Here is a 13,114-nt window from a genome sequence, read left to right as displayed (position 1 = left end):
AATTAGATAAGACCCAAATTACATGAGCAAGGCTTGCAAGCCCAGCAATTTGAAGGTTTCATGTTGTTTCAGAGGTGGGGAGGCTTGATCTCTAGCTCAGCACGGAGAAAATGACTTCTTGCTCCCAGGCAAGCCAAACCCATGAATTAAGCTCTCCACTGGTCAGCCACGAGCCCCAGCGCTAAGCACATATAAAGAAGGGCACCTGCCAGTCCTCATTGCAACCTGCAGAACCCAGTGGGAGTTTGCCTTCATCCCTCCTGCATCTGAGCTCCATCTCCACCAGAAGCATGAGCCGCCAATTCACCTGCAAGTCTGGAGCTGCATCCAAGGGGGGCTTCAGTGGCTGTTCGGCTGTGCTCTCAGGGGGCAGCTCGTCCTCCTACCGGGCAGGGGGCAAAGGGCTCAGTGGAGGCTTCGGAAGCCGGAGCTTGTACAACCTGGGCGGCATCCGGAGCATCTCCTTCAACATGGCCAACAGCACCGGAAAGAGTGGAGGCTACGGATTTGGCCGGGGCCGGGCCAGTGGCTTTGCTGGCAGCATGTTTGGCAGCGTGGCCCTGGGACCTGTGTGCCCAACTGTGTGCCCACCTGGAGGCATCCACCAGGTCACCGTCAACGAGAGCCTCCTGGCCCCCCTCAACGTGGAGCTGGACCCTGAGATCCAGAAAGTGCGCGCCCAGGAGCGGGAGCAGATCAAAGCACTGAACAACAAGTTTGCCTCCTTTATCGACAAGGTGGGTCTGCTAGGACCTGGGGGAAATGCGAATGGCCTTTTTCTTTACTTCTTAGAACATGAGCTTGCATTGCAGCAGGAGGGATTGAGGTTAGAAATGAGGAGGCACTTACTGTAGACAAGGCAGATATTTTCTATCTTCGGGGTGACTTATGTAAGATTCTCTGTGTAGTCTTTCCCAAGAGAAGACAGAGGTAGGTCAATCTCTACTGGTGGGGGCTCTAATGGGAAGACCCCAGCTTCCTGTGGCTAAGCCAACCACATAGCCAGTTGCGTGGATGTGTGGAGAGTCATTCATCCTGTCTGTGCCTCTGCTTCCTCCTCTCTACAAGGGAGATAATAACCTACCTCTTGGGGTCATTGTCAGAGTTATGAAAGAAAATGCATGTGAAGATCTTGGCACAACACCTGACACCTACAAGTACTCCCTAAATGGAGGTGGTTGTTATCATTTTTATCTCTGAGAGCTAGGGGAGGGATGTTGAGAAGGAGAGGAATTAAAGGTCTGGAAGAGGCTTCAAGGGATCGTCCAGCCCAGATAGGCCCTGACTTTTTGTAGATAAGAAATGATTGCTCCAATTTTGCATGTCAGCAGAAGCATGGAGGTGGTGCTGTGTCCAAGGTCATCTCTGGGGGATGGAAGGTGAGGGTTCTCAGCCTCCTGCCTCCAGACCCCCTACTGGGGATCAGAGGGCTATGCTGGCTACATGAGAGTCAGGCACTAAGGATGGGTCCACTCAGGACAAAGCCTGTGTTGCAATGGTCAGTGGCCATCAGAGGCTAGCCTCCTCACAGCTCAAGACTCCAGCTTGGAGATCCACTGCTGGTCCTTTTCACCTCAGGGACCAGCACCATCTCTGTGATTTCTTACCTCTAAGCCTTTTAACATCTGGAAGATCAAAGTTTTCTGAGGTTTGGGGCCTAGGGGGATGGGAGTAGACTGACCTTGGCTGGGCAGGTCAAACCTCACTAAGGAGTAAAGTCTGGAGACATGGAAAGAAAACAAAAATGAGGACAGTCATCTCTGGGGAAAAAAGGTGGTCTTCCTGTGGTGAGGGTTAAGCAGACTCAAAGTCTGGGACTGTTCCCAAATAATTTTAGTCTTTAGAGGAGTACAATCCCAGAGGGCCAGACAGCCAGAGAAATGGATACAATTCTATCAACCATCCAGAAGTGAAGTCCAGATGTGTATTGTGGTGTCCTGGGTGTAGAGTTTTCTCTGTGCTCAATGACCAGTCTTATGGATAGACATGAAGAAGTCGGGGCTGGTTTAAGCAAACCAAATGCTGGATTATCTGCTGGAGGCAAGCTGTTTGGGGGCCAATCCCATCTCAACACTGAATCCCAGAAAGAGTTTTCCAATGTCCTGTGTTTCTGATTTGATAGAACACAACCTTGTTTAAATGGTAGCTGTGTTCATGTATGATTAAGGGAAGTCCCTTTATTAGATTGAAAAAACCTAAAACCATATAAGAGAGACATATGCAGATCCACCTGTTCTGGACAGTTTCCTGGCCTTGTGAGAACACTATGGCCTGGGGAATTTTATAGATCCATCTTGTTCCATGGGCCATGCTTGTTCTAGGGAAGATGGTTCTGAGGAACCGGACTGGGGAGCAGGAAGATGCCATGAGCAGAGATGGAGTTTTGGGGCCCAATGTAGGAATTTAGGATACCTGGACGTTCTTAGATCATTGAGCCTTATTGAGCTTGATATGTTAGGAAATGAAGAGCAAGATTCTCTTCTTTAGAATGGTCAACCTTTCCAAAGAGGGACCCAGTCCGACTCTGTCCTGGTACTTGCAGGCCTGCCCCTGTTCTGGGCTTGCTTGGCCAATGGTGGGTTCAGAGTGACTGGAGGCATGGGTTATGGGGACACAAGTCTGGGTTCAGTGCTAGGCTCCACCACTTACTAAACCACTGGCCCTTGGCAAGAAGCCCAACTTCTCTATGCCTCAGTTTCCTTTCCAGAGAGTAGGGTTAATGATTCACCCAGCTTATGTAGCTGTTGTGAGGGGTAGAGAAGAGAACATGGGGAGAGTGCTTTGTGCAACGCTGTGGGAGTGACAGGTGTGACTATTTCCATGGGGGTTCAACACTTCCGGGCACTGGGTTCCAGGTGCGGTTCCTGGAGCAGCAGAACCAGGTGCTGGAGACCAAGTGGGAGCTGCTGCAGCAGCTGGACCTGAACAACTGTAAGAACAACCTGGAGCCCATCCTCGAGGGCTACATCAGCACCCTGAGGAAGCAGCTGGAGGCACTGTCCGGGGATAGGGTGAGGCTGGACTCGGAGCTGAGGAGCGTGCGAGACGTGGTGGAGGACTACAAGAAGAGGTGAGCAGGCAGGGGACATCCTGGTAGCCCCATGACTGTCTCTGAGCTAGTCAAACAGGAATGATTCACTTGGGATCCCCACAGCCACCCTTAGCTTCATTTGTGGGGGTGGAGGCAGAGGTCCTTATCATACCAAGCAGAATCACCCCAAGAAAACTCTGCTCCTCCATCCTGGCACTTAGGACAAACGCAAGATTTCCTACAGGACATTCATGCCACATGCTCCTTCCTCTTTTTTTTTTAATTAATTATTTTATTTTATTTTTTTCTTTTTAGGGCCACACCCATGGCATATGGAAGTTCCCAGCCCTAGGAATCTAATCAGAGCTGCCAGCCTATGCCACAGCTACAGCAATGTGGGATCTGAGCCACATCTCTGACCTACACTGCAGCTCACGGCAACACCCTACTCTTAACCCACTGAGTGGGGCCAGGGATTGAACCCTTATCCTTGTAGATACTAGTTGGGTTTGTAACCTGCTGGGCCACAACGAGAATTCTGTTCCTTTCTCGTTTTTGAAGGTGGACCTTCAAAAATCACCTTCTTCCAAATTTGGTGACCACACCCCCTCCTTCAAGAAACCTTCCTTGCCTGGTTGGCCTCACAGGCCCTGGACTCTGCACTTGTGTCCTCTCATGGGCACACTGTCCATTGTTCTGGGTATTCCCTGGGCATACAAGGGCTCTCAGTGAGATGTACTAACTGACCGAGCTCTGGCATTCCTGCAGGTATGAGGAAGAAATCAACAGGCGGACGGCGGCAGAGAACGAGTTTGTACTGCTCAAGAAGGTGAGTGGATGGCAGGCTCAGGGTCTGGGGCTGGCCTGAGTGAACTGAGTCAGAAATAGTGCGGGGGAGGCAGGGGAAAACCATGATGCAAGGTTATCCAGAAAAGGGAGCAAAAAGGCAGAGAGGATAATGGCATTCATAAATATATATATATGTACATACACACACACATATGTATATTTAGGGTGGTACCTGTGGCATATGGAAGTTCCCAGTCTAAGGGTCAAATAGGATCTTCAGCTGCCAGCCTACACCAAAGCTTATGGCAACGCCGGATCCTTAACCCATTGAGGAAGGCCAGGGATTGAACCCCCCATCCTCTTGGATACCACTTGGTTTACCAACCTGCTGAGCCACAGCAAGAACTCCAGTGATGGCATTCTTGAGAGCTTAAAGGGGATGGGGTTTGTCCACAGGGAAGAGCAGCAGAGGATGACACACAGGGGCTCCCCCTGCAGTCATGGGGCCTCATTCAGACATCACAGGGGTGACTGACGCTGCCTGGCCATCTTCCTTCCTTAGAGGAGAGCCTATACACAGGGCCGGGCAGGACTGGGACTTTTACTCCTTCCTCCCATTTCCCAGGAGCTCCCCAAAGAGAAGAAGTGGCTATTTCTCAGTGCAGGGGACCCAGGCTGGGGTGCATGTTGCTTCTTGGCTGCACCAGCAGTGACCTGGGGATGGCTGGGTTATCTTTCAGGATGTGGATGCAGCCTATGCCAATAAGGTAGAGCTGCAGGCCAAGGTGGACTCCATGGACCAGGAGATCAAGTTCTTCAAGTGTCTCTATGAAGCTGTAAGTCTGTCTCTCCACTCTGCCCCTCTAAGTGTGGCCAGTGGGCACAACACTTCAGGGGCTGGGAGGAGGCACCATGGCCCCCATTCACAGGTGGCCCACCTGTTCGCTCATTCGTCTTCATTTCAACCCTGAGAGGTTCCTCATCTCCAACCTCCGGGTGGGAAAGAAATGGGCCTGGGCTTATCTTCATGGCAGCGGGAGTCTGTCTGGGGCCTAGAAGGAATGAGCTATGCCCAGAGAGACATGACCTTGGATCAGATCCTCTAAGACGACAGCACCGGGATTTGCTCACCTCACTGGGGGGAGGTTGTCAGCCTCTGACAGTCAAGCCCCGAGACCATCCCTGTTTCCCTGTAGGAGATGGCTCAGATCCAGTCCCACATCAGCGACATGTCCGTCATCCTGTCCATGGACAACAACCGTGACCTGAACTTGGACAGCATCATCGACGAGGTCCGCGCCCAGTACGAGGAGATCGCCCTCAAGAGTAAGGCTGAGGCCGAGGCGCTATACCAGACCAAGGTGAGCTGGGGCTGGGGGGGGGAGGTTACCCTAGCAGGCAGAAGGGCTAGGCCTGACCAACTCCAGAGCAGAGGCGATGTCAGTAAGTGTCCATCATGGCCTAACTCCCAGCCACTGGACACTCCCACATCGCACTTGTCACACCCGTCTATGGCTCTGTGCTTTGACTCCCCAGTTCCAGGAGCTGCAGCTGGCAGCTGGCCGGCATGGGGATGACCTCAAAAACACCAAGAACGAGATCTCGGAGCTTACCCGGCTCATCCAGAGAATCCGCTCAGAGATTGAGAATGTGAAGAAGCAGGTGAGGTGGCTGGTTGTCTTTGCTGAGGGCCAGTGGGAGCAGTTGGAGAGGGGATGAGTGTGCTGAGGATGCCAGCCTCCCAAATCTCTGCCCAGGAAAGAAAAGGGGTCAAAGAGGTCACTGCATCAAATCTTAGAGCAAGCAAACCTGGGGCACCGCATCTGCTGCTTGCCCCAAGGACCTCTGCTTCAAAGCCCTCTTTCCCAGGAAGCCTCCTCTCATCCCCCAGGGTGGGCTAGGACCATATCCCTCTGCCTCTCCTGCCCGAATGATCAGTGTGCTGTCCTGGAACCCATGCCACCCCTGTACTTGTCACACTTCTGTAATTGCTGCTTTGCTCCTTTTGTTTTCCCACCATCTAGTACAGCGCCTGACACATAGTAGCTACTTAATAAGCCTTTGCAGATGAAATGATTGAGAAGGGTTCAGAGAGCACCCCTTCAAGTTCCTTCTGCAGATTTTTTTTTGTCTTTTGTCTTTTTGGGGTCGCACTCATGGCATATAGAAGTTCCCAGGCTAGGGGTCAAATCGGAGTTACACCACAGCCATAGCAATTCCAGATCCGAGCCACGTCTGTGACCTACATCACAGCTCACAGCAATGCCAGATCCTTAACCCACTGAGCGAGGCCAGGGATGAAACCCACGTCCCCATCGATGCTAGTCAGGTTCATTAACCACTGAGCCACAATGGGAACTCCTTCTTCTGCAGATATTAATTAAAGCCTTGCACAGAGATGCTCCTGGGAATATGGGCTACAGTCTCAGTTTAGTAGGTGAGGAGACAGGATGCTCATCTATAATAACAAGAGCAGCAGCTCCTATCATTTTATCACACCAAATCCTCACAAAGACCCTGTGAGGCAAACATTACCCATTGTTGCAAATGAGGAAACCGAGGCTCAGAGAGGTTAAGTGGATTGCACAGCGGTACGTGGCAGAGCTGTGATCTGAACCAAGTCTCCTGACCCCTGGTCCAGAGCTCTTTCCATTCTCCCATGGGTTTTAACACTTAGTAGCTCTGGGATGTGAGGCAAGTTTCTTGTCCTCATTGCACAGGATGTTGTGAGGACTGGAGGAGGCAAATTAGACGAAGGGCATGTGTAGAGCTGAGCACAGTGCCTGGGTGTATGGTAAGCACTCGGCAAATAATAGTTTGTCCTGGAGAATCTCCTCCCTCGTGTCCTCCTGTGTGGTCTCATGCACTTGGGCAGACATTGTCACTGTACCTGCAACACCGTATTCCGGTGATCGCTCCTCCCAGACCGTAAACAATTTAAGGGCAGAAGGCCAAGCTTATTCCAACTCATTTTGTATCCTCAGCACAGGGTGGCCAAGTAAATGACTTCACAATGAATTGAAGTGGTGCTGAACTGGCCAGCATCTCAGGAAGCAGAATGCACTATTTTTCATCACCACCAATGTCTAAGCACAAGGGAGTAAAGATAAAGCTAAAGAAGGACTTTCCAGCCCCAGAAGGGGCTCTAACTCGAAGAAGAGCAGGGGGTCTGAAAGGTGGAGTGGGCATCACCGCCCCAGAGTCTCAAAGAATGAGTGGGATTTGGGTATGAATGACTCCAATGAGCCCTTCTGGTTTCCAACTTCTCCACTTCCCACTTAGGCTTCCAACCTGGAGACGGCCATCGCTGATGCCGAGCAGCGGGGAGACAATGCCCTGAAGGATGCCCGGGCCAAGCTGGACGAGCTGGAGGGTGCCCTACACCAGGCCAAGGAGGAGCTGGCCCGGATGCTGCGGGAGTACCAGGAACTCATGAGCCTGAAGCTGGCCTTGGACATGGAGATTGCCACCTACCGCAAGCTGCTGGAGAGCGAGGAGTGCCGGTGAGGGGGCAGTGGGGGATGCTCTGGAAGGCCCCAGGGCTTTGGGAAGGACCAAAGGAGAAAGCCTAACACATCCTAATTCAGAAAAGATGAATTCTTAAGAAGTGAAGGGGCAGCGATGCCAGGAATAGGAATAGTAACTAACAATACCTTCCCAGATACGAGTGCTTGCTTCATACCAGGCACTGTGTTAGGTGGACTGGCTCATTCAATCCTCACAACTTCCTGGGTGTACCTGGGCATATCCCTCCCCCGCAAACACGTGTTACTACAACAGGCCTTTTGTTCCATCTTCCTTGCCTGTCCAAGTACAAGATGGGCTTGTCAGAGATGTTCCCGTGCAAACACTCCAGCTTCCCCAGTGTCCTTGGGAGAAGGAAAGACTTGGTGCCCGAGCCTGACCCTTGAGAGGTGTGCATGCCACACCTACACGTGCATCTCGTGCAAACTACTGTTTGACTTGGATTGTTGCCTGGTTACCCCAAAGATTCAGGAGCGGCCCCCATAGCTTCCCGGTCTCTGCTTGTGCCAGTGGAGCCTTGGAATTTCCATAGGTGCCTATTAAAATCAGAGCCCCACATCAGGCTGGTGGGGGCACTAGCTTTGAGGTTAACATCATAGGTTGGGTGGCTGTTTATTTTATTTCTGATTTTATTTCTCCCCTAATAGGATGTCAGGAGAATTTCCCTCCCCTGTCAGCATCTGTAAGTATTTGCATGCTTGGACCTAAGATTGTAGAATCTATGGACAGAAAAGAGCCTTAGTTACACCATGTGTGTGTAAATGAGCAATGTAAGGATCAGAGAGGGAAAAAACTTTGCCTGAGATCACATAGCCAGATGGCAGGGCATGGCCAGCAATCAGGCCTCCCGACTCCCAGCCCAGGGTTCCTTCCTCTCTATCACTCTGTCTCCCTGTTCCCAGGGGACGGCTGTGTGGAAGGCCATCACCACCATGGCAATGGGGAAACAAAGGACATAGTGCAAGAAGATGAGGATGGGTGGGTGTGAAGCCTGGGGAGCCAGGTTGCATATTAGATCAGACCAGGCCTGGGGAATTAGCAAACCGGGGATCTCAGAGGTCAAGCTCATGGTGTTGAATCTCTGGATTTCTCCGCAGGGCTAAGAGTTAAATCACAGCTTCCAAAAGATGCCATCTGTAGGACAGCTGACATGAGGGAGAGGTTGGAGGCTGGGAGGCTAATAGAAGATGCAGGGGTGGGGGCATCCACTGGTACCTGGACCAAAGAGATAGACCTCTGAGAGTTAAGAACCAGCTAAACTGGATAAAAGCTCAGCAGGCCAAGGTCAGGGCATGGGGAAAGCTGTCTTGGAGATATTTTCCCCAGTGTGGAGGGGGTCAGTGGTGACCAGAAACCTGACCTAACCCATTGCTCCAAGAGGAGCCCCATCTGCCCTGGGGAAAGGTGGCTTCCTCTGGTCCCACCCCCGGCTCTGCCTGCGGGGGCTGACCCTGCCCTCCCCCTGCAGCCATCATCAGCACCACCAGCGGCAGCAGTGGCTATGGCTTCCGGCCCAGCTCAGTCAGTGGAGGCTATGTGGCCAACAGCGGCAGTTGCATCTCTGGAGTGTGCAGCGTCCGAGGCGGGGAGACCCGCAGCCGGAGCAGCACCACCGACTACAAGGATGCCCTGGGGAAGGGCTCCAGCCTGAGTGCCCCCTCCAAGAAAGCCAGTCGGTAGAGGAGAGGGCTGCCCAGGGCCCTCCCACTGTAGCTGGCTCCGGCTCCCACGTGCCCTCTCCCCAGCCCTCCGTCAGTCCCACCCCACTCTGCCCGCCTTGCTCTCGTACCTCTGGTGCTGGATGTGCCACTCACTCCACCCAGCTCATGTCTTCCTGAACCTGGACAGGTGAGGATGACTGAGCTTTGTGAAATTCTTTCCTGCACGTGCCTGTGTTTGCCTCTTTGGCTCTGGTCCTCCAGCCATGCCACCGGCTCAGTCCCTGGCTCCCAGCCTTCCATCCTCTGCCCAGGCTCTGGCTCAGTCACTCATTACTCTGTCTGGCTCCATGGGTTTCAAACCAAGGTCCCCCTCTCACACTGGAGCTCCTAAGGGCAGAGCTGGCTTTGTGTTCAGGAAAAGGAGGCTGAAGGACAAATGACCAAGCAGGGCCATCCTCCCACCCTACCCTGGCTGGCTCATGGCTCATTCTGAGTGAACAAAGTGGAGCCCACAGCACTTTCTTCTCTGCATCCACAGAGAAGAGGAGGCGTTCATCTCTCCTTTCTTCCTAAAGGCCCTCCCACTGATCCTCAATAAACAGCACAATCTAACAGCTTGGTGTCTGAGTAGTCATTCTGATGCTCACGTGAGCAGGCACCCCACACCCATATGGACACACACGGACACATGCAGAGCACCACTGCATATCACCTGTGCCACCCATATTTCCAGGTTGGTCTTTCTAGAGCAGGAAAAGAAGATGGTCTCAGAGCACACATAGCAGAGGGGCTGGGGGCACCCTTGGGGCTATGGGGAGGTGGAGTGGGGAGAGAAGAAGGATAAGCATAGAGAGGGTGTGTGCAGAGCCTGGTTTGTGGCTTTCAACAAAAGTGTCACTTGTGTCCACGGGCAGAAAAGGTCCTGTTCTTGAATGGACCCTGGCCTCTTTATAAGAACTGGGTCTTTCCTAAGGGAAAATGGGGGCTTGCAGACAGGTATCTGCATTGCTTTAACCTGTTCCTCACTCTCAGGATCCTGGCCTCCTGGGTTGGGGGGGGGGCGGTCTTCCAGGAGGGAACAAGTTGATGGGGACCCTATATACTGAACCTCTCTGCTAGAGAATCTAAGATAGGGAAAAAGTTTTGGGTCCCTGAGGCTGGACTGAGGTGGAGTGAGTTGGGGCAGGCTGGCTGTGAAATTTAGTGACTATGCAGTTAGCACTCCCCGCCCTGCCCCAGACCCCTATCCACCCTGGAACCACTGGGGTGGCCTGTTCTGCCCTGAGGTGAGGAGGGCTATAGGAGGGCAGATGGACAAAGTTCTCAGTGATCTGCATGAGCTGGCAAACCTCAGCCAGGACATCCTTGGGGGCTGGAGGGAGCTTCCAAATATGGAGGTGGAGGGATTAGAGGACGGGGTGGATGGGCTGAGCTGGCGGCTAGGACTGGAGAGTAGTGGCTGGGGCTTAGGGCAAGGCCACAGGGCCAGGCTTGAAGCCCCCACGACCCCAGGAGGTGACCATCAGCTGGAGCCTCCTGATTGCCCTCAAACAGGAAATCAACACCATCATTCAGCAGGCATGGGTAAAGAAGGGCAAGGAGATGGAGACTCAGTTGGAAGTTGTTTCCTTAGTTGAGAAGGTGATATGTGTGTGTGTGTGTGTGTGTGTGTGTTTCCAGAACTAGGTAGAGACATTGCCATTTCCTCAGCCTCTGCCAACCTGCTTCCTTTGCAGCACCAAGGACTAAGGTGAGATGGCAGAAAGCACTTTCCAGCTGAAAGGCTTAGAAGAAATGCTAGATTCTCACATGTGGGGATAGAGGCTGTTTCTCTACATGTTGCCGTTTTATCACCCAGATTTGGCAAGGTGGGGCAGTGGGAAGTGAACTCTCCCATACCCCTTTCTGCCCCAGGGGTCTCCTGGGTGGGCAGGATGATTCTGGGTTTGGGTCTGTTGGAGAACGGCAGATCTCTGTGCAGGAGACTGCCTGGAGCTTCCTGCAGGAGACAGGCAGGAGCCCCACACTCAGCGTGGTCCAGACCTGAGTTACCAGCTTGATGAGTCTGAGAGTGAGAGGGCTGGGTGATGGTTTGGGGGAGAAGAGAGGGCTCTGGAGAAAGGGACTAATGACAAGGACTAGTAGGTAGGGTGGCCATTGTGCTACATGAGTCTATATGCTCATTGGATTGTGGGGGCCAAGAGCAGTGGTTCTTTAAATCAGTTGAAAAATAACCTGGGAACTTTTAAAAATACTGATGCCTGAGCCTCTAGTTCCAGCCAGTTAAGTCAGGCTCCTGGAGGGGCCCCAAGTTTCGCTGGTATCTTTAGAAAGTTAGTGAAAGGGTTCTAGGGAGCTGCCAGGTCGGAGAAACACTGACTTAGGGTGTGGTGCTAATGATCCAGAGGGGAAGAATGGCATGATTGAAAGAGTTCTCTGGTGGCCAAGTGGTCAAGGACTTGGTGTTGTCACCGCTGTGGCTTGGGTTTAATCCCTGACCTGGGAACTTCCTTATGCTCCAGGCATGCCCCCCTCTCCACCAAAAAAGAATGGCACGATTGATTAGTAACACCTGCCATGGCCCCAGATCAAAGGAATGGTGTGGCATACTAGCCCATCTCTCACTGGCACCCCCCTGTGGCTTCACAGTTTACCAGGTTTACCATTGTCTGAACAGCACTGAGAGTGAGGAAATGCTGCTATTGCCATTTTACAGCTGAAAACATTAACAGATCCCCTCTCTATCAACAAGCACCCTGGGCTGGGAAGACCCCAAAGGTATCCTGTCCCTTGCCTACCTAATTTTAGGGGGCTGAGTGGAGAGTGGGGTCAGGGCTTTGGCTTCAGTGCATGAGTCTGGAGAGGAGTTTGTCCTTGGCAGTGCTGCTACCTGTCTGCTCCTCCTGCCCAGTAGGAGCTCAACCTCAAGCTCAGTGTGGAAGAGGGCTCAGTGCTGCCCTGACTTCTCCCATGGACCTGATGTGGGGGGCAGAGAGCCCTCCATGCTGCATAGCCGGAGTCTCTCTATTTCACCAGTGAAGGAACCTCAGTCTCAACCCAGGGAGGGACAGGGACCTCATCTAAGGTCACCTAGGTTGTCAGGGGCAGAGCCAGGCTCAGACCCCAAAGCCTCGTGCTCTTTGCAACACACCCATGGCAGGATGGCACTAGTCCCCGATGTGGGTGAGGGGGTCATGCCCTCGAGGTGGGCAGGTTATGGAGCAGAGGGGCTGCTGGACATTCCTAGCGCTTTGTAGCCTTCAATGGCATCAACAGGTGGAGGAGTGCAGATGGGCCTGTGGCAAATCAGGGAAGCTGGGGATATGGGAAGCAGGGCAGAGGCCATCTGGGGAAGTAGAAACTACATCATGTGTAGCCTCTGCTCCCTGAAGCCCAGGAGGAGCAGAGGGAAGGAACTGGGTCTCTAGAGACACACACAGCAGAGGAAAAGAAGGGCAAGTTCACTATCATAGGGATAAGATCCACGGTTCTTCATGTCCTCAGGGTATGGAGGGGACTTCTGCGGAGCTGGAGGCTCAGGCAGAAGGGCTGTGAAGACACCAGCTTCCCAGAGGTCCCAACGGGCTGGCCCTGGGAGTCAGAGTTGCAACCAAGCTGGTCCTGGTTTCTCTCCGGACCACACAGGGCTGTGAGTGCCCTTCGAGTTAGCATGACCTTGTCATCCTCTGCTGCTGAGCTGCTTCCATCTCCCCCACCCTCAGGACAACATCTCATGCTCATTTCCCACTCACACACACCAGAACTGAACCTAAGAAGGAGTAAGTGATGGAGCCTGGTCCAGGTTGCTGACTCCAAATCCATCGCTCCTGGAATATCACTAGTTGTCATGGCAATTCCTGCTGGATCCCCAAACCCAGATAGTTTGAGGACCAACAGGGCAGAGGCCTGCTCACATGCACTCAGAATATGAGGTGCATCCTAAGTCAGGGAGCTCCTCATGCTGCAGTGTCAGGAGACATGGCCTATTGGCCTTGGGCTGAGCTTCCCACTGCCTTGCAGGAGGGAACCAGCAGGCCAGGACCTCAAACACACCTGTGTTCCTGTCCACAGGTAACAAGCAGCTCCTGGACCTGCCTGCATCATCTGG

At 52.9% G+C, this 13,114-nt stretch overlaps 1 protein-coding gene across 1 annotated transcript; it reads left to right on the top strand.

Moving 5' to 3' along the window:
- The first annotated feature begins 222 nt into the window (after positions 1-222).
- Positions 223-9,618, top strand: LOC125131661 (keratin, type II cytoskeletal 71). The gene is made up of 9 exons (XM_047788436.1): positions 223-737; positions 2,856-3,070; positions 3,800-3,860; positions 4,561-4,656; positions 5,017-5,181; positions 5,357-5,482; positions 7,103-7,323; positions 7,993-8,027; positions 8,814-9,618. The coding sequence occupies exons 1-9, from the start codon at positions 291-293 to the stop codon at positions 9,023-9,025; spliced, it is 1,578 nt and encodes a 525-aa protein (XP_047644392.1). The 5' UTR covers positions 223-290; the 3' UTR covers positions 9,026-9,618.
- The last annotated feature ends 3,496 nt before the right edge of the window (positions 9,619-13,114 follow it).

The sequence above is a fragment of the Phacochoerus africanus genome, chromosome 7, assembly GCF_016906955.1.
Source record: "Phacochoerus africanus isolate WHEZ1 chromosome 7, ROS_Pafr_v1, whole genome shotgun sequence".
In the NCBI taxonomy this organism is placed as follows: domain Eukaryota; kingdom Metazoa; phylum Chordata; class Mammalia; order Artiodactyla; family Suidae; genus Phacochoerus; species Phacochoerus africanus.
This window is presented reverse-complemented; position numbering and strand designations above follow the sequence as displayed.